A 24745-nucleotide genomic window follows, 5' to 3' on the forward strand; every position below is an offset into this window, starting at 1 on the left:
CTGTGTTGTAGGCCAGACTGATGGCACCATCGGGTGGAAGCAAATACGTTTCATTCAGTTTTTAACTGAGGACTTTCATTACATATTTGGAGATTTATGCGCAGCATTAATAGCAAATAACTGTGAGGAAATGTGACATAGAAAAGTAACAGAGGTAATAAAAAAAACTAAGCTATAGTATGTATTTAGCAAAGCAGTTACGTAGACATTTTTTACATACATTTCAACTTGGTGGAAAATTATTTGTGCACGCTAGTGGTGGCCGAAGTACTCAGATACTCTACCTCGGTAAAAGTAACAATACCACAATTTAAAAGGCACCTCATTGCAAGTAAAAATCCTCATTGAGCAATGCAACATAAGATCATCAGCTGCTCTGTATATCCCATCTTCATCTCTAAAGTAACTAATAACTATAGCTGAGTAAAAAGTATATTCCCCTCTGAATTGTAATGAGGTAGAAGTAGAAAATAGCATCAAATAGAAATACTCCAATAAAGTAAAAATATCTGAAATTATACTTACTTAATACTTATGTATAGTATCTGAGTAAATGTACTTAGTTGCATATAGTTACACTTAGTCACAAGATTTTCCAAGAATAGTCTTTAGGTTGAAATTTGTACTGTACAACAAACAACGTCATCCAGTGCTTTGACTTGTTTGTCAAATAAATGTGGCCATAGGATAGGTTAGCTGGGTCTGAATTCTGAATACAAATAAAATGAAATAAAATAGATAACGATAGAAATGCGACTGAAAAATTGCTGGTGTGACAGTGATCCTAACTGAGAGGGGTAAGGTTAGAGTTAGTTTAGGATGCAGAAAGTACTGATCTTCAACGTTCAAATATTGAGTAATATGCACAATATATTCAGTATTTATCATTTTAACATCTTCTCCCATAAGTTGTCTGTATCCTCTGAAAGTGTGGATCTCTTATTCATCTCCTGAGGCTGTATTTTGTTTTCTGTAAAATTCAAAGCGTGTGTTTTTTGTTTTGTTTTTTTCGTTTTCCATCCGTGTGTCAGCATTTTTTTTTCATGAGGAAATAAGCGTGAATACACCAATCTACTATTCAATACGGAACATTTTACCTTCCTTATTTAAGTTTTGGTTAAGATCTGGTGACGGTCATTATGAAATGTAAAAATCTTTGTCTTCGATGATCACATTTTTTGAGTTAAGCAGATAGCTGCTCTCTCTGATGCTGATTAAACCGTTAGACCATGGAGCGGTGCTCTGCTGTACCCATGTAATGACTGTGAGCGATTTCTCTGATGGAGAGGTGTCACGTCTCTAAATGCAGTGCATGTACCACACTTCTTCCGGATCTGCTGAGAGAAAAGTGAAGTCTCAAGAGTGAGTGGCAGCTCAAGACAAGGCTGGACTACCAACCAGGAAAAGAAGGCTGCTGCCCAGGGGCCACAGACCCCCAGGTGGTCTGTGGGGTCGTTAGATATTTGCCCCGCTGAAGTACAATATCCACTGTGACAGGCCGCCCATCCTCCGTCCCGCAGCCCTGGTATTGTGAAGGGACTTTATATTGTGGTCAACTGTAAGGCTGCAACCAGCAATTATTTTCATTATCAGTACATATCAATACTGACAGTTTTTTTGTTTTATAATCAGTGATTGATTGTTCAGTGTATAAATTGTCAGAAATTATTATTATTCCCTGAAGACCAAGTTATGATTAATATAGATATGACAAATATCAGACTTGTTGCCAACTAATCGATTCATCAACTTCATCATTTGATGAAGTTAACTTCCCCGGTTACCAGGGGACGTTATGACAATGTCGTGTACAACGAGGGTCTGTAGGGGCCCAACAACAAATCTTTTTACACAGTTTCCTAGTTTTTTCTTAAAAACCCGAACACTTTCTCCATTTTCCTCATAATTAGTACCAAATTTTGTGGAAAATTCTTGGAAATTAATAATAATAATAATAATTAATAGTTAAATACCAGATAAATTAGCAGGGAAAATTTCCAGGAAATTTGCTGGTTAAAATAAAGTGTTACTGAAAACTGTAAGCGTTTCATAGAAAGGAACCGTATACTAACTTTTTGTATTTGCATAAAATACAATTTATTTATTCTGAGTATTTATTTCACAATTATTTGAGAAAAATACAGCATGTTTCCTCTGTAGTTTGTGGTGTTTTAATTAAGTTTGTGTTTGTGTATTTGCTTGTGCTTCTATATTTGTGCTGTGCTTCCTTACGCCTCACAGAGTAGAAGGCAAATACGGGAACACGCAGCACAGGCAAACACATGCAAATAGACAAACACAGATACATTTTTAAAAAAACAAAAAAACATATTGCATATGCATATTTTGTATACGAAAACACTGCAACAACATAACACACAACAGCCTCAGAAACACGTTCACGGATTTAACGGCACACATAGGACAAAATGAAACTCACTGCAGACACAGACACAGTTACAGTGTGCTGCCCTCACGTGAAGCCCCCTTGAAGCCACGTTCGTACGCGTTCTTCTCAGCGATCGCCCTATGATTAGCCAAAATACACCACATGTCCACATTACAGCTGGTGCTGAGGCAGGAAGGTCACACACACACCTACATTTTCCGTCTCGATAAATGACAAGATGTCATTTTTCACTGCCCTTGCGCAAACCCGGGTCTCAGGTTTAGCTTTGACCCTGAACTCACACTAGGCCATCAACAGAGATACCGACATTCTTTCACTGACTGCTCACATGATATAAGAGGGAGCTGTCCATGTATTGGAGAGTGTGTATTGCCCTTTTTTTATTTAACTTTAATGTGGCCAACACAGATTGCACTGAGGTTTTGTGGATGTGCACGTGAAGACTCTGACTTGTTTGACAAAATCATTGCAGGCAAACTCTAACAGTAATCCTCACCCAGGGCTTTTATAGTTCAGATATCGAGGAGTAAGTTCGGTTCTTTTTATTCTCCACAGAACATTTTGGAACGACACTTTTTCTCTCCACCTGTTCACGGTTAGTTTCTGTTGCATGCGAAGACCTATGTCCTAAACGGCAATGTACTTCTGCTTTTTATGAATAGATCCCTCTGTGGCAATGACAGGTATCTGAAACTTGGACCTTGTCCCATTCAAATGCCGACATTGACGTGGTTGAACAGGGCACCGGCGTGTGTTCAGAGCATGCACTGTTATACTGAGAGCAGTCTACGCCAACACATCAAGGAGAAACATCAGAGTGAAGTCGAGGACAGAAGAAATCCCCAGATGTAAGTTAAAACTCCGACATGTCATTTTGGATTCCCCATTTGTGTGTATACAGATGTGGACAGCAGAGTATCTCTATGTCTCTATCTTCTATTATCTTCTATATATCAGTAGTTAAACTATTTTTTCAGTCGACTATTGTTCATTTAAAATCAAATTCTGATTGTGAATTTTTGATTTAAAAAAAAAACAAAATTATTTACAAAATGTTTTGCCTATTTAAGCCTTTACTATGCAAAAGCACCTTTTCATGTTGTTTTAATATTGCTTCATATTGTTATTTTTTTTTATGTTGTTCAGAAAAGTGCTCAGGTGGACACCAAAAAAGACTTGGCATATAATATACGACTATGACTACGTGAACAGGAGATGGAAAAACACAATTAAAATTGAGAACCAGAGCTAATATTTTGTCGAGGCATATTCGTGTGCTAAAACTTCGTCACTGAATGTGATATCAGATTGGTGTGGTTAAACTCAGTGTGTTTGGTTCGAAGCAGAGCAAGAATGCAGCGGAGTCCGTTTCTGCTCGTCCTGGTGGGTAAGTGGATCATCTCATGAGCTCTCCGGCAGTGCTACTGCTGCCAGCTAAAAACAGAAGAAAAACAAGCAAACAAAGAAAACGCACACAAAGAAAGGCCGTGGCTTTCCGCTCCTTTATCTTTCCTGAAGGGATCATTTACATAGCGTGGATAAGAATATATCAGCTTTTTCCATCAAAAAACAGCATCACTGATAACAACAAATCAATCCATTTTTTGAGCTATGCTCTGGTATCATTTATGAACATTCACATGTTTTCTCATACATTCTGCTCTTGCCCCCGTGTTCCAGAAGGAAATAGCTAAGAATCACGACACATTAATCTGGATTCTTAAAGCCAAGTCCATACTTCTTATCAATAAAAAGTCAAATAAGTAAGTGCACTGCAGACAGAGCCACGTTTCAATTAAGCAGCAAGGTCGAAGTACTGAGTGTGACTTAGGCATTCGTGATTTTGGGTTTGGTATCTGCTCCATCACCGGAATCTTTCCTCTGTTTTTAGGTCAGTGTTCCCTGTTGACTTGTCAACTCTATGAGTACCACTTTAATGAGGAGGGAAAGACCTGGGACGAGGCGCAGAGTTTCTGCAGAGAAAAATACACCGACCTAGCCACGGTGACTAACATGACAGACGCGACGAGACTCTTGGGTTCGCGGGAGAATCCCGCCGAAGCCTGGATTGGGTTGTACAGTGACCCAGAAACATGCAACAAGACGTGGCACTGGTCTCTTCCAGGGGTGGAGTTCCACGATAACGAGACACAATGGAATAGTGGGGAACCAAATAACAAAGATAATGAGGAGAACTGTGGGTTTATGAGGAGAAATCTTAGATGGGGAGATATATCTTGTCTTAAGTCCAGTGATTTCATCTGCTACAATGGTGAGAATAAAATAACCCCGTTATGTACATTCAGCATTTATTCCTGTCTAAAATTCTTTTTAGATGTCACATAACTGATCTCTTCACAAGATATTTAACATACGCTAAAAAAAAAAAAAAAAAACAACTATGTGATTACTTTAGGGACTCTATATTTCACTGAGCACTTCAAAAAAATATCCATCTAAAAGTCACATCGCGTTAAATGCTGGAAGTTTTGTGAGTTTCGCGTGAGTGACCCTCCATAGTAAAGCACTGGCATTAGTTTGTGGATATTTGATTATAAACCAACATTTTGGACAAGCTAAAATCTTGAATTGATAACGGCACTAGATGACATGTCAGTGGATTACTAAAGTCGTTACGATTTATTTTGAGAGAACAAGAGTGTCTGTACCAGAGTTCATGGAAATCCATCCAGTAGTTGTAAGTATATAAACCCATTTCTGTCAGCCTCATGATGGTGCTGGAAGAAATCCCCAAAACTCATGAGACAGAATGACTCATCGAAACAGGTATTTGTACAAAAGCATACACAGTGATGTAAGGTTGTCTGTCTACTCCACAGAGAGTGGAAAATCCACGAAAAAATTCAGATTGATTAAAGAAAACAAGACGTGGCTAGAGGCTCAACACTACTGCAGAACAAAGCACACAGACCTTGCTAGCGGACTACACCAGCTGCAAGACGAAGAAATACAGGAAGAGATAAATTCTGAAAAGTCCTGGATAATAATTGGCCTGTTCAGAGACAGCTGGAGGTGGTCAGATGAGAGCAATTTCTCCTTCAGACACTGGGAAAGTCTGAAAACTAATCCAGGTGACCGAGGGAAGAAGAAATGTGCTATGTTAAACAGAACAGGGAAATGGGGCTCTGAAGAATGTAATAAAAATCAGTCCTTCCTCTGCTATGAAGGTTAGTTTTGCAAAGATCTATCTTGACCTTTTTAGAATAGCACCGGAAACAGTTGTAAGATCTGGCTGAGTTAACATTCATTATTAATTACTTACTATCATTATTATTATTATTATTATTATTATTATTGTTTTTATGTTGGTTTTTTTCAGTTGTGAATATGAATACATATATATATATATATATATATTTTTTTTTTTATTATTATTTTTTTATATATATATGTGTGTGTGTGTGTGTGTTTTGTATGAGTTGAAGAAAAATATTTTCTTTGTATACAACGAATTCTTTTTTTAATTATAGAGTTTGTGTTCATTCTTAGTTGCTGAAATTTTGGAACAGTTGAGGATGGTGACCTGTGTGAAGGAACCGCATCTCCAACAATTCCATTAGTTTACGTTTCAACGTAGACACTGTCACGCAAGCTGTTCTTGTAGTTTGTTTTGTTTTGTTTTTGTCTTGTTTTTTTCTTATTTTGTTTTTTTCCTGGCCAAGATGTACAAGCAGTGGTTCAACACAGAAGTTTTGCAACATCAGGAGTGTTATCCCATACTTTGTTTTTATGTTTACTGGAGCCCAGTGTTCTCAAAATTTAACCGAACTGCCTGCGTTCGTTCGTGACAGATAGAGTGGTCCTGATCAACGAGAGCAAGACCTGGGAGGAGGCCTTAGTTTACTGCAGAGAGAAGCACTACGATCTGGTCACCATCACTAACCTTGACGAGCAGAGATGGGTCCAAGACAGAGCCAAGAAGGCCAACAGTCCCTACGTCTGGTTGGGACTGCGCTACACCTGCACTCTGCAATTTTGGTTCTGGGTCAGTGACGTGGCAGTCACCTATAAGAACTGGGACTCACATGGAGAGACCGATGACTGTGACATGTCTGGGGCCATGGACAGAGGAGGGGAACATAAGTGGATCAAGAAATTGGACAATGAGAACTTTAACTTCATCTGTTCTAAGTTTAAGCCCACGCCACACTCTAAGATTTAATGTTCATTTCCTCACTTTGTACTTTTTGACGAGATTTATATGATTATGTCGTCTGGGTTTATTAACATGTGAGAATCACATCCCGAGGAGGAGAGAAACAAAATCACCGACTGACTTAAGAACTGCATTTTGCAACCAGAGCCAAAAAATGGCCACACTTGAGTCAATTACAAAGGGCGGAGCATATCCGACATGGTTGCAGCCGTGACAGATAGTCCTCAGCATTAAAACAGTTTCCTTTGTCCCTTTGTGACCGCAGGCCTAAGTGCATCTCCCCCGAAAAACTCGGCAGGACAGAAGAAAACTCTGTCTCCTCTGTCTCTGTATTCACTGACTTTGCCACCAACTGACCCGAACTTTCTGACTCGGTTGCAACAAAGTACCCCCCCACAGCACAGCACAGCCGGTAGCATTGGCACTTCATCATTCGGCTGTGTTTTGGTCCTGCATGTAGTCATAATGTAAATATGTCACATCATTAATATTATGAAGTTACAGTTGCTGAAATCACATTACCGTGGTTGTCTGGAACGCTGGTACAACAACTCTTTGACATAAACAAGGCCCCATACTGTTTGAAACAACGGTTTGTCTTTGAATTTCACCAAAGAATGGCCTTTACAAAGTCTCTTAAATCAAAGAAGTGGATGAAATAAGCAATATAATATCCTCCCAAAACAAACCTGAAATATTTCCTTGTGAGTCCAATATTTTCCTCGAGGTTGTGGTTTAAAATATCTTGTATTTACTTCACGTTTGCTCTCAAGTGTCCCTTATTTCCTTAACCTGTGTTCCCGACTCCTAAATGTCTTTATCGACCGTCTTTTGTCCCTGGGAAGACCTTATGGGGCTTGTGTCTCCTTTACCCCGACAGATGTTTTTTACCTTCTGGCCAGAAGCACAGCACCAGGAGGTCCCCAACTCTACTCTCTGTGGGGCTGAGTGAAGGCCTCCGTTTGAACTGCTTATTCACACGCTATGGGAGCTAATAGCAGAATTAGAAATAACGCTAGTTGGTGGGAAGCTGCGGAAGGAAGCGCTCTGTATGTCTGGTACGTCTCGGGTCTCCTTCGTTTCCCTGCATCTGTAGCTGTGACGCGGGGAAACCGGCCTGACGTAAACGACTAATTCCAAGTGGCGCTAGTGAGGGACAACAAAACTCACATCTGTTCACACATCTTATCTATTATTTACAGCCTTTAATTTGAATATTCTTCAGAGTTACACCGTAATAGTGCTGATGTCATTGTTATATAAATAAACTGTTTATTTGTATTGTATTTTGGATCAGGTATCGTGTTTGAAACATTGCTCATCATTTAAAAAGGCTTCTGTGTTATTTACCATACAACTAATCTCATGTTTAACTCGAATTGTTCATTATTCTCTATACATTATTTTAGGTGAATTATTATTTTGGAGAAGATTAAGCTCTGCTAGTGTTCCATTAATAGTAGTCATTCATTATACGTTAGAACAAGACTTTTTGAATTACTGTGTTTGTATATAACTTGAATTATTTGTGCATATTTCACTTTGTCTGCTGAGCCACTGTATTTTAATAACTTAAATGTTTTGTGTGAAGAGGGGTCATCGTGTCTGTCGCTAGGTAACTTACAGCTAACGTCCCTACAGTTGGTACAGTACATTGGGTGGTAACGGCTGTTTGTCAGTTGGTCGGTCCTTCACTTGCGTCCTGACCGAGATACCCCAACATTTCTTGGACGGACTGCCGTGAAGTCTGGTACAGGTCAGACATCCATGATGAGACACTCAGCAGTGGAAATGGTTAAAATAAAGTCAATCGAACTGAGAGGGTAAAGTTTATGCTTTTTCAGAATGTAAAATTATCTGCAAACCATAGCTGAAATATTGAGTTGTAAACATGAATTTGAATTATTTTCCCCATAAGCAGTTATAGCATTTCAGAACACACTTTCTTTGCTTGTTGGATAGTCGACAGTGCAGTGTTTTCTATTTCTACTTGTTTTCCATTTTATTTTGTAAATATTACTATGTACATGACCTATTTTAATAACCGATACAGACTACTTCTTGTAGTGGATCCTTCTGGCGGTGACAGAAATTCTGCATTTTACTTTTCAAATGCTGACATTTGACACTGTGTCAACGAATACACAGACTTTGATTGGACTGGTAAAATTTACATACAGATCGTATTACAGTATCTTGTAAGGCGTTATTTGTCTATCATCTTTAAATACGTGATTGGAGACATTCAAAAAACTACAATAGTAGCAGCAAAACTTGACCATCACCAGCTTTTAGCTAGAAGCGTTTATTCATTGCACTGTGTTTATGGACTAAAACATTTATTTTTGTCTGAGGTTTGGGTTGAAAATAAAAACTTTTCATTAGAAATGGGAGGAAATCATTGTTTGGCATTGCATGGCAGTAATTCTAAAGGTTATCTGCAAATTTTACAAATGAGATTTTTCAGAGTGTAAAATTCTTTATCTTCACAGTACAGCTAAAAAAAACATGAATTAGATGCATTTCCCCCAAAGTTGCTCTTTGAAATGACACTTTTTGATTTCCTTGTTTGAGAGTCAAAAGTCCATGTTTCCCCTCTGTTTCTTTTCCATCGCATTCCGTAAATCCCCTCTGTTTTAACTGATATGGACTTCCTCTCCCTCATTAGGGACAGTGACAAGGAGTATTGTAAAAAAAATTCAAATCGGGCACTGAGGTGGCTGCGAGAAGTCCCCCTGTGTGTGAGCAGCATGTAACGTTTTTTTCTGAGAGCAGCTCTCATCAGCGTATCACAGGGAGGCGTCGGGGTCGAAGCGCGGAGAGAGAAGGAGTCACAAGATGTAAGTTAAATCAAAATCAATGGAACATATCAATCAATCAGTCAAATCAATCAATTACTCAAATGAGAAACTTTCATGGGCTGAAAAAGCATTTCTAAATGTGCATGTTGTGCCAAGGTTCAGGTTTATAGTTGCATATTTCCCACCATCCTATATTCCTCTTTCCTATTAGAATATACTAGGGATTGGTGGGGTTTGTTTGTTTTTTTGTTTTTTTCCTTTTTGTTGTCGTTTTGTTTTGCTTCGCTTTGCTTTTTTTTTGACATTAATTCCCTCAAAAAAGAGACAAGATGTTAAAATCATGTCGGCTTCACAGCAGGCTTATTTCAGTTTCTTCTGCCGGAGCAGAGATGCAGTGGAGTCTTGCTCCTGCTCCTGCTGAGGGGTAAGCGGATCATCTCGTCAGACCTCCAGCAGCGAAACTGAGACTCCCATATAAATGAAGTGGCATGGTGTGAGCGGTACCCCGGGTGGGACCTTGGGTTTTGATCAGTCTCCAATGGGTACAATATTTTTTCAAAGCGTGTGACATGACGGACATGAAGAGACTCGGGAACTCTGCAGAGAAGCAAGAGGAGGCCTGGATTCAGTGGGTGACGTTTTCTGTTAAATTTAACTTCTTTATATAAATGTATGAATTCTAATAAAGTGTGGGCCTATTTTTTTCAAATGTTATTTTAGAAGACATCATGTGATCTACAGTACCTTACTACACCACACACACCGTGTGTTAGTAAAACTGCAGTGGAATCATGCTACTTTTTATCTTGTTTTAAGGAAGAAAAATGACCACATCCAGTTTGCAAAATCGTGCATTTCCCTGTGCTTGTTTGTCTGTTTGTTCTACAGCAAAGCAGCAATTCACCGAAACATTCCGCTTGATCACTGACAAAAATGAACCGGCATGAGAGGCTCAGAACCGCTGCAGAGAACCTCACACAGACCTGGTCGTAGGACTCAGTGAAAATGCAGACCCCCGTTACCTACAGACGGTATCCATCATAATAGAACTTAACAAGTTTGCAATATTTAACAATCACAAAATTTAAAAAAAAAAAGTCTAAATTTGTTCTGCAATGGATTTCAGTTTTTAGAAAATGCTGTTTAAAAGTACTCAGATCCTTTACTTAAGTTACCAAAAAGTATTTATTTAATATGTGGGTGATATAGGATTATATATGATATAATTCGGTTTATTTCTTTGGGGGGGTAATACTGATGCATCAGTGCAAAAGCAGCCTTTTACTATCGTAGCTACAGTAGCTGAGCTGGAGCTATTTTCAACTTAATACTTGACAGTTGTATGCGTTGCACATTTTAGTGAAAATGGCTCCCAAATTGAGGGCCAGCTGGCCTCCCTCATAACGGTCACGGGGGAGGTCTCTCGTCATGGGATGCTTGTGGAAAAAGAAAGTTCCGCACCTGATCCACGGAGTGGCGCAAGGCGCACAGCCCCTGTGCCGCCAGCGCTTCCTTCCCGGAGCCCGGCGCGGCGCGTTCGTTCGACGGTTGAATCCGTCGAGTGCAAAAACGCGATGGCGGATCCCGACCAGCACCCCGTCCTCTTCGAGTGCCCCGCTCTGGACACGGTGCAGCGGAGGAGGATAGAGAGCTATTTCCACATTCGCCGCAAATCGGGCGGAGGAGACTGCGGCTCAGCGACAAACGTGAGGGATAAAGTTTACAGCATCGCTTTTAAAGAGCGAGAAGGTGAGACGCGTGATTTTTAAATATTCATCCAGTAGATGATAGATGATGATCTGGGTCTTGGTCGGGGATTTCTTTATTTTTGTCGTTTGGCGCAGGTGAAAGTGAAAGTATGCCCTGCACTGGGAAGCTGGGTCGTTCTCACGCTGCCAATTTTATTTTATTTTATTTTATTTTGGTAAAAGAAAAACCAATTTGACTGCTTGCGGACACGCATCCAAAGGTGTTGGACGTGCCGATGTCGTTTTTCTCAACGCGGGGAACTGTCACACTGAACTGTCAAATTTAGGAACACACTCCAGTTCCACTTTCCCAATGAGTTCACACAGCCCCCCCACTCATTCTACACTGGAGCGAGACAATCCAGATTGAAAGAAACACAAAATAACTGCAAACAACACAGCTACACCATTTGTGGTGTTTTGTGTCTTTTTGTCATTATTGTGCATCTTTCTTTTTGTAGTTCTTTTGCATCACTGAGGTCCTTTTGCCTTTCTTTTTAGTTTTGCTTCTGTTCGAAGTGTCTCTTTGTAGTCTTTCGCATCCCTTTATGGCCTTTTTCTGTCTCGTTGACTGCCATTTCTTTGTAGTCATCTTGTGTCTCTCTGTTGTCAATTTCGCATTGGAGTTCACACTTACGCTCCTCTGCGCAAATATTATTCTAAATGCTACGGCGCGCTACACAAAATACGGCTCCACAGGGGCACCCTCTGACCCCTTGGGTCTTTGGGCCTGTGCTTGGTAGGACCATTGAATATGCTACACTTTCATTCCATCCATTAAAAAAAAAAAAAAGACTAGAACAGTAGAATATAATTACAGTAAGGCCCCTTATTACTCAATTTTCCGCACAAAGCACAATCACGCACCTTTTTCATGCACACAGTCACGGAAGAATTTTGGACTCAGCATGTTACACACTTCATTTCATTCAAATAGACAGAGAGGCAGAAAGGCAGAGGATGGAGGGGCAACAAAACTGTAAACAGACAAAGTCCCATATGAGTAATGTCCCCTTTTTCTGTCTCAGCTCAGCAAAGAGTCCTGGAGAGATGTGAACATGTGTTGGAGTTTGCAGGTGGTCGTCTGGTTCTGACTGTGCGAGGCAGCCCGGGACCCCACAGCTCCTCTCCCATCACCACCTCGACTCCAGGCCAGTCAGTTGGTGCAAAACTGGACTTGACCTCATCACAGGTTGGCGCCGAAAATCTTAAAAATAATGCCTCATCGGTGAGAAAATGTTGCACACTAGACTTAGAAAGAAAAATATGAATGTAGAATAAAGAAAGGTGTTTCTGTTATTTAGCCTACCCTCGCTGATTTGAACGGGGTGAACAGAATAATGGAAACACTTGTCAGCATAACACAATACAACTCGACAGCATCACAAATTGCAGCCTTCAGAATAATCATACGGTTGAATTAATACGTCTTTAGCACAGTATCCACAAAAACTGAACAATATAATATTCATGACGGAAGGATTTATTGCCAGACTGTTGTATTAGACTGCATTGGTTTTAGCTATGTGTCTCCATATAAACTGACAACTGAGTGTATATCTTTCCAGCAGCAGAAACAGCAGTCTACTTCAAGCCTGCCACCAAGTGCTGAAGAATATGAACTACGACCTGATACTTACCTCCTTCTTTACCTAAAGGACTGTCCCCGGGCTCGGAAAGAACTAGAGATAGAACTTGCCTCTGCGGCCTGCTCTGCTCAGTTTTACCCAGAGGAGGAGAGGGTTTTAGTCAGGAGTTTAGCGCAACCTGGTGCTGTAGATGAAGTTAGAAATTGGAAAGCTGAGGTAGACCAACTCTTTGATGGCTACCTGTGCCACTATGAGGTGAACCCTCACAAAGTTAAAGCTTTGCTTCAGTCCTGCAACTCTCGTCAGACCACAGATGAGGTGAAAGTGTACAGTGAGGTCGGGATGGCTGTTGTGGTTGGGAAACATTCTCAGGTGAATGCCAGGTTGATGGATGTAGCGGATGCGACTGTTAAACATCGAGGGTCACATATAAGTGAGAAGCAAACCAGCATTCGTCGACTGGGGGAGGCCAAACTCCGCCTCCTCTGGAAAGAGATTGAGCGTAGTTTGGGAAGAAATTTTCCAGGAGTTAAGGTCACACAGGGAGATGCAGGTCAGGTAGTTTTGGAAGGTTCTGTGGAGGATATTCTTGAGGCTGGAGACTGGATCTCTGATAAGGAGAATATGGTGTTAGAAAAGACAGTTGCTAACATGAGCCCACATCTTTTGGCCTTCCTAAGTAAGGCTTATGGAGCATCAAGGGTGCTAGGTGACTTTTTAGGGGTTGGGGACGAGGTGGAAATAGAGTTACGAGACGTAGAGCTACGTTTGTTCTCCCTCTCTGCTGATAAACTGGATGACACAGCAAAAAAAATGCAAGAAAAGTTTAAGGAAGTGAACATTGATGTTCCTAACTTCTCTGCTTTGTCATCTGAGCTTTGGAAAAAGCTTAAGTCTAAGACAAACAAAATGAACCAAGGACACCTTAGGGCTCAGGTCATGTTTGGCTCAGACAGTATGTTTTGCTTACTGGGCCACACCAAAGAGGTTGAAGAGCTGAGTGAAACTGTCACACAGTTTATTTTGGACCAGTCAAGCACAAAAGGAAAAGTCATCCTCCGTTTCCCAGAGTTAGTACAACTCTTACCAGAACTGCTGCAGAACAATTTTTATTTCATGCACAAATGAGAAAAAGCAATTAGAACTTTGCAACGTATTGATATCTATTGGTAAATCAAAATGGTAGGATTGGTAAATGAAAGGATGGACATTTGATGGGTCATATAAACAATATTCTCATTTAATCGAATAATAGATATTGTGGACATAACACAAACCCTCAAGTGAATCATTGATGTGATGAGGTGCCACATCTTTATTTGTCTATTACTTTTTTTCTTTTTTTTTTTAGAAAAAGCTAAACAGAAGCTTAAGGAGTGGCAAGAGAGGAATTCAAGAACCTCAACATCTTCAGCACCACAAGGCAAAACGCTCCTCTCCTCAAAGCCCCAACAGGCTGTAATAAGTGTGATCTGTTGTGGTCCAGACATCATCAAAACCATCAAGCAAGATTTGGAGGGGATTCTGCAGAAGCAGCTGGTAGAGAGAGAGGTGGATGTGCAGGATTTTTCCAGGCTTGATGCCATGGAGCTGGAGGCCGTGCTAGCAAAAGTTAGTGTCTTAGGAATAAGTCTGGAACACAGAAGACATCGAAGATCTGAAAGTGCGAGTGGCAACAGAGACGGAAACACAGCTAGAGCTAAAGCTAGAGATCGGTCAGGGTCAGGAGAAGAGGTCTATGTGCTGAGGGGCCTAAAAGAGGACGTTTTGAGCGTCACTGAACTTCTAAACAGAGCTGTCCACGAAATACTTTTTGAAGACCTCCAAGACAAAAAAGAAGCAATGTTGGCTCTTACTGTACAGTGGTCGATCCAGGATGTAGATGGAGCCTGGCAGGAGCTGAGCCTGCATGACAACTACGTGCTGGAGGACGCTCACGTGAATAAAAAATTGTCTGTAGATGTCATGGCACCAGACAGAATGATGACGGAAGTAAACCTGAGGGTAAACGAAGCCAAAAATTGGCAAACAGGGATCATATACAAAGTGAAAAGGAGCGAGACTGAAACAAGTATGTCACATTTTGTAGTATCGAGTTTTTACTCAACTTAAGTTCAAACCATCCTCTTTTTAAAATTTTTTAAAAATGCCTAGCTACCTCTTTCAGGCAAGTATCATGCTAAAACCATAACATTAATTTTTGTGACTTCTACCTCAGCCTTCAGGTTGCCAACACAATGGGAACCTATGCAGGAAGAAGTCTTTAAAAAGGTTGAGCTACAACCTAACTCGCATGAGTATCAGGTCGTAGCCCAGGATTTCCACAAAACAGCAAGATACAACATTCAAAAGGTGAGTACGCTAACACAAACACACGTTTCTCATAGGTTTTTAAGCATTACAAAACCTGCAGCACCGAATAAGTAATTGATTGTTTTCTGATCTCAGATAGAGCGTGTGCAAAACCTCTACCTATGGCATGCCTATGCTGTGTGTAGGCAGCGTATACTTGTCAAAAATAGTGCAGCAGAACTTGGGGAGAGGTCTCTCTACCACGGCACATCAGCAGAGTCATGCAGCTGCATTGAAAGGGACAGATTTGACAGGAGCTTCGCAGGAACGCATGGTATGTTTTGCTGAAAACTAAAAGTCATGAATAAATAAGCAAAAATGTTAATTTGGGAACAAAACATCCTTAGGAATTAAATATTACAGGTTTGTCAGTCAAAAACCCAGCTAATAGATCTTCTCGTCAACCTCTTGGCAAGAAGGCAAATTACCCAAAATGTTGCATTATTGGTTTAAAGTTGTATCTTTTCTTATGTAATTCTGTCACAGCTGCCAGGTTTGGAAAGGGAGTTTACTTTGCCGTCAATGCAGTGTATTCGGCCAGTAGGTTTTCCCCAGCAGACGCGTCAGGCCTGAAGCGGCTGTATGTTGCGCGTGTCGTGACCGGCCGATACACAGTCGGTAATTTTCACCTGAAAGCCCCCCCTCCACGTGGCACAGACCGCACTGACTGCTTCGACAGTTTGGTGGACAACCAGCAGCAGCCCTCCATTTTTGTGATCTTCCACGATGACCAGGCCTACCCAGAATACCTCATCACTTTCACCTGAGGAAAACGGAGAAAAGTCATGGTTTCGGGGGGTGTGGCAACGATCCTTGTTAAATACTACAAAAACAGTGATTGCTATCGAACGTGCCTTAAATTTCGACTTTCATTTATTGTTTGTTTTTTTTCCTGATCTGATTTTCAACCGTGTTCATTTTTCAGCAATATAGAAGTACTTTAGAGTATGACAAAAACAGCCAGATGTGGTGACATCTTAGCTTAACAGGCACAGCCCTGCAGCAGATTTTGAAGAAAGCAGTCAGTGATTTATAGTACGCACCACCTGTATTGAACAGCCTGATGGAGAATGCTGTACCACAGAAACACGCCTTAAATTCTACTTTTGTTTGTTGGAAATCCCTTTTTTCTGATTTGCTTAAGTCCTGTAATATCATTAAGCTTTGTATTAGAACTTTGGCAAATACTGCTCTTTAAGATTTACTGTATTGTCATTTATTTTATCTTACTAGAGCATTGCCCGTTCAAAATGTGCCTGTCACTTGGGTCTGGTTACTTGGCCTGCGTTAATCCAGCTTGCAGCGTTCCTGAGTGCATCGTCCAACCAATTTCACAGTTGACAATGCACCTCTTTGGGTCCTGAGCAAAACACCAGCCATGACATAGTTGTATCCCCTAGCAATGCCAGAGAAAACGCGTCATTTCTGGGGGTGGCTGCTTCGCTTCACTCCGCTGGGTGACGGTGTAGAAAGTGCAGACGCAGTTGAGTTCTGCCTTTCTTGGCGCACCCTGGCATGTGCGCGCTGTAAATTGTCCAGGTGCTGCACTGCCCTCGTGGTGTAGTTCCGCCTTTTTCTTCACGTCAAGTAACATGTAGAGCAGCGATGTGAGAAGCTTTCTCGAGAACTGCTCATCCAAAAAACTTTGCAGTCGACGCTGCACTTCCTTGGGTCCTCAGCAATACACCCGCAAGGTTTGAAGTCGAGCCGATGAGTGGAAATCGAAATACAAACAGACAGACAGACAGAGATTCCTCCATTTATAGTAAGATTGAATGATGGAACTATTTCTTTTGGATAGAATTATTTTAGTGTTTGATGTCAAAAAGCCAGTTATAATTTTATATATTTAGCATTGTGATATAAGTATACAGATTTTAACCAATATCTCTAGTTTTTTCATATTACTCATCCAATGAACTTACTTTTAAATGGTCACAGATGATGTATTATGTCAAATAAAATGTATAAAGATGACACAAATTTGGACAGCGTGTAGCACAAGCCTCAATTCCTTTATTCACTAAATTAAACAATAACCAGCCTGGACAAGGTAACTGATTTTTTCTTTTTAAACAATTGGAACTTGGAAAGTATAATTCTGCACACGGAGTGTACTCAAGAGGGAAAAAAGCAGAAAATGCAACCTGTGGCTGTGCTGAAAGATATATCGTACCATTCTTCAGCTTGGAAGGTATCTCTCAGGTCTGTGTACTTGAAATTACTGTTGACCGCCAGTGAAAAGAAATCTGGTTATAAGAAAGTCCGGGTTAAATATTGTCGTCTGCTTCAAGGATGTTCAAGGATGTAAAGCTACTACAAAAACATCAATTAAGACAATCTAATAAATGTGTTTATTATGTTTGCTAATGGATTCTTGATAGTTGTTTGTTGTTCAAGAATGTTTATTGAATTACTAAATAACAATAAATCAATATTAAAGCCAGTCAAAGTCCATTTGTGATTGGAAGGAGGGATGGCCTCCTACCTGCCTTGTTCTATTACTTCCGGCTGCATCTAAAGTCTGGAGTTGCAGCTCATCCCACTTTCTTCTTGATGAAAATTACAATAAAGTGTATGTTTGCAGAGACAGAAAACGGCACATTTATCATTGTAGGTAGAAATACAAAGACAAAAACCAGCGTTGTCACTGGCCTGGATTTAACAAGGCATCGCCTACCAATGGAATGTCATGGGAATGGGGAGGAGAGAGAAGGGGAGGGGGAAAATGTAGGTGAAGAAGAATAAGAAGAAAAAGACACCATAATGATTGTTGTTATAAAATACCAGCCCCTTTTTTGGTCTTACTTTTTCTTACATTGAAAAATACAGCATACTCTAAAATAGGATCAGCATAGAACTTAATTTATTACTCAGAATTGTGTACCTGACATTAGACTTGAAATATATGACATTTAATTAATTATTTATTCATTTTCATGTGCATAAACTTAAGCCAGTTTCCCTGTGGCTCCTTGACAGTTGTTTGTTTGTCAAGATTTGCTATTTAATCAGTCATTAAGTCAAGGCCATAATTAAACTAGGTCCACAGTGGGGAAACATTTTACCTGGCTCTTTTACTGACCCTGCACTAAAGTCTAACCCAAACACTGATGTTCATCGCAATATCTTTTCATGATGAACACTACAACAAAGTGCATGCCAAGATTCGGTTGAAACTGAATCTCTGTGAACCAGTAGCTATGAATAGCTGCTTGTTTATGCAGTGAGGAAAGTTGAGTCTCAGAGAGAGACAGGATTTGAGGGTGAGAGAAAGGTTTGGGAAGGGAGAAAAAATAAACATGAAAAAGAGTAGCAAATTCAGGGCCGGAGTGTTACGTTTTGCTGGATGTCATCAACAGTAATAAATACAACAGACCGAACTCTGTAAGTAGTAGTTCAAAGAGAAAGTTAAGTCTAGTCTCCGACATGGAGTTTACCAAGCGTTACCTGCCAATGGAATGGGAAGAGCGATGGAGAAGAGAGAAGGAGAGGAGGAAAAGAGTGATTGAAGAAGGCGGAGAAGGGATAGAGCGGGACAACCATGAGCTGAGGAGGATTGTGGCTTACAATGACTCCAGGATGGGCCTACCGGGTGGGAGGGTTAAGAATGAGGAGTCAGAGGTCCAAATAAGTAGTACTAGTCAGCAGGGAATCGTAGAGCATATGAGCAAGGAGGCATTTGGGGATGAAGGACGTGGTGATAATGTCCACACATACTGCAGTGAAACCTCTCCTAAAGAGATATTCAGGGCCCTAAAGGAATTCTGGGATTCATCTCTTCTCACAGACCTGACTCTGACCATTGAGAATGGGAGCAGCTTCGATGTGCACGCCCCTGTCCTGGCTGCTGTCAGCTCCTTCATCCTGGAGAGACTTAAAGAAAAAAGTGGAGAGCGATCAGATAGTGATAAGAATGTAGGGGTCCATAGGTGGTCAGTGTCTCTAGGTGCTGAGGTTGATCATGTTGGGCTTCAGGCAGTTGTGGTGTTTGCCTACACTGGAGTTGTACTTTCTTTAAACAAAGACACCATGGCCAAGATCAAGGCTGCAGCACAGCTACTGGGGATCCGTAGAGTGCTTGATCTCTGCAACAAAGAGGAAAGGATGAAGGAAGATGGAAGTACCAAAAAGGAAGAGCGAAAGATCTCTGCTCTGGAACAGATGAAGATTACTCTTCAGTCCATTCAACAGCTGTGGGCAGACAGAGTGGGGTGTGATGTTATTTTGGATGTGGACGGGGCTTTATTCCATGGTTAGTAGACATTATGTCGTTCTTATGACTGCAATCTTTAGGTATCTTGATGATTATTTGACATTGGTCAGAGTTTGAACTCTTCTTTTGTCTGACTCCAGTTCACAGAGTTATTCTGGCGGCAAGCAGCGACTACTTCCGTGGCATGTTCACCAGCGGGATGAGGGAATCCCATCAGACTTATGTTGCCCTTCCCTTCCTGTTAGCATCTGAGTTAGAGGCTCTTATTGGCTGCTCCTACAGTGGGACCCTTTCGCTCAGCTGGGACTGTGTTTTCGAGATCACCTGCACTGCCCTTCAGCTTCAGTTCCAGCCCGCCCTCTCGCTTTGCCTCAATTTCATGCGACAGGAAATAGAGGCAAGCTCCTGCCTGGACATTGCGTCTTTTGCTGAAGCCTATGGGATGCTAGATCTCCTTGAGGAAGCCAATGACTTCGTACTGAGGAACTTCTGGGAGGTGTCATCCACTGCAAAGTTTCAGGATCTACAAGCAGAGAAGCTTCTAGACCTCCTCCGCAGTGATGGTCTTTGTGTGCCTTCAGAGTTGGCTGTATTTCGAGCTGTAATTTCATGGATTGAAGCTGATCCTGAGGAGAGATTGGGCCAGGCTAGTTTACTGATGACTGGAGTCCGCTTCCCCCTCATGACCTTTCGAGAGTTCAGGGAGGTCAGGGCCATTAACCTGCGCATGGAGTGCTTCGGAAACAAGGAAGTTGAACTCTATGGTTCAGCACTCAAGGAATTTGGTTTCAGCGTTCCAAAAACTCAAGATCTGTGTCGGGTCAGACGACCCAAAGATGCTCTGGTTCTGGTCGGGGGAGACCAGCTGTACCCAGATGTAGGTCAGTTCCCCAGCAGGGAGCTGTGGTTTGCAAACTCCCTACGCAGTGGCACAGGATTGGTGAAGGAGATAGAGTGGAGGAGGCTGGGTGAGATGCCAGACAAGCCGAAGTTCAGGCATGGAGTAACAGCAATGGAAGGGAAGCTGTATGTGTTTGGAGGATGTTACTTCTACGCTAAGGATAACATAATGAAATCTGCCTACAGGTAAAAGGCGACAGTCAGTGCACAATTATCCTCTTCTCACTTTCAGTAACCCAGATTGTCACACAGATGTGCAACTGTGGTCTCACTTTTTCCATCTTTACCTTTGCCTTCATCACATATGCGCTAGTTATGATCCCGTGCAGGACAGCTGGAAGAGGCTGGCCGACATGCAGGAATTTAGAAGTAACTTCTCAGTGGTGGCACATGAGGAGCGCCTTTATGCCATTGGTGGAGATAAGGAGATCAACACCAACGTGGACAGCGTTGAGATGTACAACCCAGATACCGACTCTTGGAGGTAAGATTATCGATGATACCCTTGAAGCAGACCAAGTATCGACCTTTCAAAGCAGAAGTATTGGCGCAGGATGTATCAAGGTCCAGCTTTAGCATGCCTGAAATCTCATGTATCAGGGATGTGTCATGCTGGTTTTGAATAAAAGACATTGTTTGTCAATCTGCCACAACATTTAAAAGACTATTTAAAGGTAGTAAATGTTTATAATATAATATTGAACAAAATATCAAGTGTGAAATCTAATAGTTTGACCCTAAATCCTTCCATACAAATGCAATACCAAAAGTTGGGCAGTAGATGTCACCATTTTGAGTGCATCAAATAAAATGAAAGAGTTGTTTGCTTTGAAACAGCTGCTTCGAAGTGGTTCAGTGCTTTGGAAAGCCTTTTTTCCCCCCATCACAAGGCAAAATAGAAAATTCCAAGAAGGGTGGAATGTTGACATTGCATTGCCGTAACAGAAATGACTAATATCTGACTTGAAGTTTTTTTGTTTGTTTGTTAGTTTTTTGTGCATTAGTGCATTTATATTCCAAGCCAGTAAGGGGCAATTACAAGGTTATGGTAGTGGGTTTTCACTATTATAATATAATACATCTGTGCAGTTGTGGGTGTGTTTGGATGGCAGGAGGAGCATGGGCCTGCACAATTAAGTTCATTGTACCCAGGATATCTTTTCCTTATCTGGCCTCACTAAGCCTAACAACTGCAATCACACTAAGCAGGCAGACGACGGTGGTGATCAACTCTGTATGTCAACCCAGGTTTTCCCGAGCAGGTTCACATAAAAGGGGCATAGTGCCGTCTAAAAACAATACAGTTGCAGCGGCCAAATGCAGGAAGGACAGCTGGCAATAAATCGTCAACTGTGTGAATGCCCAAGTTAAGAGGCTTATAATATTAGTGCCTCACCATTAGCGCACAAGTAGATCTGACTACAATCACATTTGTGTATGCCATTAAATTAATGTGTTGCTTAGATGTATTCTTATGGTGTGTAAGACAATTTTAGCCTTATTCTTTCAGCTGCAACCCCAGCGGTTTCAAACAGACTTGGGAGCAAATAAAAAATAAATATAAATACATAATTCAATGCCGTAAGTAGGCTTACTTTCATATTTATGCTGTAAGCACAACAAGTACAAAGCTCTAGTGCTTCAATCAGTCTCTGCTGCTGGACAGTATCGGTATACAAAAGCACAATGAAGTGGCTTTGACGGTGCTCGCATCCAACAGGCAAAAAAATGAAAAGAAGAAGACAAGAGGGGGCCTTCCCACTCTTGCCCTCCTAAGAGACCATCTCACACACACTCACAGGAATCGGTTCTGTTACCATATTTGAAAATAACTTAAAGAGGACAAAAGAGGGTTAGATGCTCTTTGTAGACTGCAAGCTACCTGACAAGATAACAGTTGGTGTTTAATTAAAGTTTCTGCTAATAGAGAGAGAGACATTTTAAAAGTCTAAACAAAATCATGGCTGTCTTTGAAAGTGATATTGACATCTGGTCTAGATTTCTCGTGGAAGTACACACTGACATCTAGGGAATTTTATGCTTTGTCCATTCAGTCTCCTTTGAACTGAGAAGTAGTTTGGGAAATCGATGTTGGATTTGTTTGTTTTCCTCCTCCACCACATTCCTGTCTGATGCCTCGTGTCTCATTTTCTCTCAGCTTTGTCAAGCCCCTGGACCAGGCTCTGAGTGGCTACGCTGTCACTGTTGTAGATGGAGGTATTTTTGTTTCTGGAGGTTTCAACTGCAAGTATGTGTGTCTGGTTTCCATGTTCCTGTACCACCCGGAGAGAGGAACCACCTACCTGGCAGACATGGCCCAAGACCGGGCCCTGCATTGCATGGAAGCCCTGCGAGGCCATCTCTACGTCTCCGGTGGAGTGTCTAACCTGAGGAAATTTTACAATGATCAACAAGCCTGTGAGGTGTATGATCCTGGGAACGATTCCTGGACTGCTTTTGCGTCACTGCCTGTGCCACATGTGAGTGCAGCCTCAGCCATCCTGGAAGAGAAGATCTATATACTGGGTGGATACTGCCAGGACGACTACAGTGAGACCGGACTGGTCCACCGGTTTGATCCCAGCACACAGCGATGGGAGAACATTGGCAAACTGCCTGGGGCTGTTACTGACATTCGGGCATGTCTGCTCCAATTACCTCAGCACTTTAGACAGTAACTGTGTGGTCAACATGTTTGAAGCTTGTAGGGGAAATATTCAAACGTGTTAAATATAGAATGTGGCAAAATATAAAAATAATAGCAGTTGTTAGAATATACTGACTTTTTTGGTGCAATCTACTGGCAAATGTTGGATTATTGGCAAATCTGAATTAGGTATGCGTCTAGTACTGCTTTTTGTACTGTCAAAGATATAGTTTAAATTAAGAAATTTAAATACAGAATGATTGTTTGCTGTACTGTAAATGGCAGATCATTTTATTCTCTACATCTTCTTAAAATTAGAGCATCTCCAAGAATAGGATATACAATCTCAAGCACTAGTTACCCATCTAATAATAAAACGATGAGAGAGTTCTCTGCATGTCTTTTACAGTTTTACCTTGTTGCTGAATGACAAAGTTTGTGAATTAAAAAAAATACTACTCAAGACTAATGCTTAAAAAAAATAGTTGGATTCATTTTGAAGAAAAAGAAATATACACTATAATAATCTCACAATATCAATCAATTCAACTTTGTGGCATTTTATTAAAGATCCAGAATGATCAATTTGTTTGTTTAAAAAAAACAAAAAGAATTAACTAAAAAGGATATAATGATGCTATATTTAACAAACTATCTTAAGTTATTGTCTGCTTTTGTAAGGATTTTTTGTTTCTTGGTGTTTGAAAGTACATATTCATAGATTTCTTTCAGTTTTTAAAACATTTTTAACAGGTAGAGGTTGTTTATTTTTTTCATGTGCAAGCAAGTACCATGCCCAACAAAATACTAATGTAGTGGTTAAACGACATATGTTGAAAAAGAACACTACTTCCCACATGTACAATATATTGCCAACAAATTACTTTGTATTCTTTTTTAAGCTCCACAGATAAAATCTGCCACAAAAGAGTACCTTCCTAAAATACAAAATAATCCTCCTACAACAAGTGGTGTATATAGCCCTTAAACCATGATATAATGACCAATAAAATATGAAAATGAATTTGAGTTTCACCTAAACCACATAACAGACACAGCCTTTCCTCTCCAGAGAGATCATTAATGGAGCTATTTGTAACTTTTTACAATCGCTAGATAGCCAACATTTGCATCAACAGATGTTTACTTACTGGTTTCGAAGAAATGTTGTGAGTTCAGCATCAAACTTCATTCCTTTACTCGCCAAGAGCTGTCTCCAGAGTTGGAAAGAAACACCAATGGTAACTCTTGTTTTGCTTCTAATTCTATCCCTTCTTTTCTTTGCCACCGCACGTGGTTTCCTGCCCTCTGGGCAGCGCTACTTCTTCATCCTCTCATGTTGGACTGTGGGCAGACTGGATGCTACAATGACTCACCTTCATCACCTGAGGTACAAAGTGGTACTATGAGACGGGACGGGCCAGGGCTAGCTGGTTGGCATGCTAACTTCAATAGATATCTCTGTCTTTGACATAACGTCAAAAAAGGTTCTTTCTTCACATTCTGTCGATAATTTTAGTTAATTTTGGAATGTTTTTAAACTAAAATACTTACATATAGCACCTTTAAACCTGTCTGTTTCTATGGTTAGTAGGATGGATTCTGTACCCCCAGAGGCACCAACTATGGTACAATCCAGGATTAAAGGTAAAGGTATCTTAATAAATTCAATCAACCTCAGGATAGTCGCACCTTACATGAAAAAGTATTGATAAGAACAAGATAAAGAAAAAAAGCCCTTGTCCCTTTAAAAAAAATCCATCTCGTTCACATCCTTAACCTCAGAAATCTATGATGTTGGGAAGACAAGGGACTTACTGAAGACACATCTGTGTAATTTTTCCACCTTCCCTCAGGACAGTGGGAAAGACTAAATCAAGAAGGCAGACTCAGACTTAAATCTCT

The 24745-nt window shown here is 40.8% G+C and overlaps 2 protein-coding genes across 3 annotated transcripts; both read left to right on the forward strand.

The window, feature by feature from the left end:
* The first annotated feature begins 3210 nt into the window (after positions 1–3210).
* On the forward strand, positions 3211–6670 carry LOC120797212 (E-selectin-like). Its single transcript, XM_040140659.1, has 4 exons — positions 3211–3258; positions 3757–3797; positions 4302–4682; positions 6223–6670. The coding sequence occupies exons 2-4, from the start codon at positions 3764–3766 to the stop codon at positions 6591–6593; spliced, it is 786 nt and encodes a 261-aa protein (XP_039996593.1). The 5' UTR covers positions 3211–3258; positions 3757–3763; the 3' UTR covers positions 6594–6670.
* A 5567-nt stretch (positions 6671–12237) lies between these two features.
* si:ch211-63p21.8 (kelch-like protein 33) lies at positions 12238–23290 on the forward strand. Of its 2 annotated transcripts, XM_040140619.1 has the most exons (8): positions 12238–12328; positions 14077–14796; positions 14944–15077; positions 15174–15351; positions 19105–19332; positions 19434–20379; positions 20507–20677; positions 22352–23290. In XM_040140619.1, the coding sequence occupies exons 2-8, from the start codon at positions 14310–14312 to the stop codon at positions 22869–22871; spliced, it is 2664 nt and encodes an 887-aa protein (XP_039996553.1). In that variant the 5' UTR covers positions 12238–12328; positions 14077–14309; the 3' UTR covers positions 22872–23290. The 2 variants fall into 2 exon arrangements, with proteins under 2 accessions (XP_039996553.1, XP_039996555.1); XM_040140621.1 differs by lacking the exon at positions 19105–19332.
* The last annotated feature ends 1455 nt before the right edge of the window (positions 23291–24745 follow it).

This window comes from Xiphias gladius, chromosome 12 (assembly GCF_016859285.1).
Source record: "Xiphias gladius isolate SHS-SW01 ecotype Sanya breed wild chromosome 12, ASM1685928v1, whole genome shotgun sequence".
Taxonomy (NCBI): Eukaryota; Metazoa; Chordata; class Actinopteri; order Istiophoriformes; family Xiphiidae; genus Xiphias; species Xiphias gladius.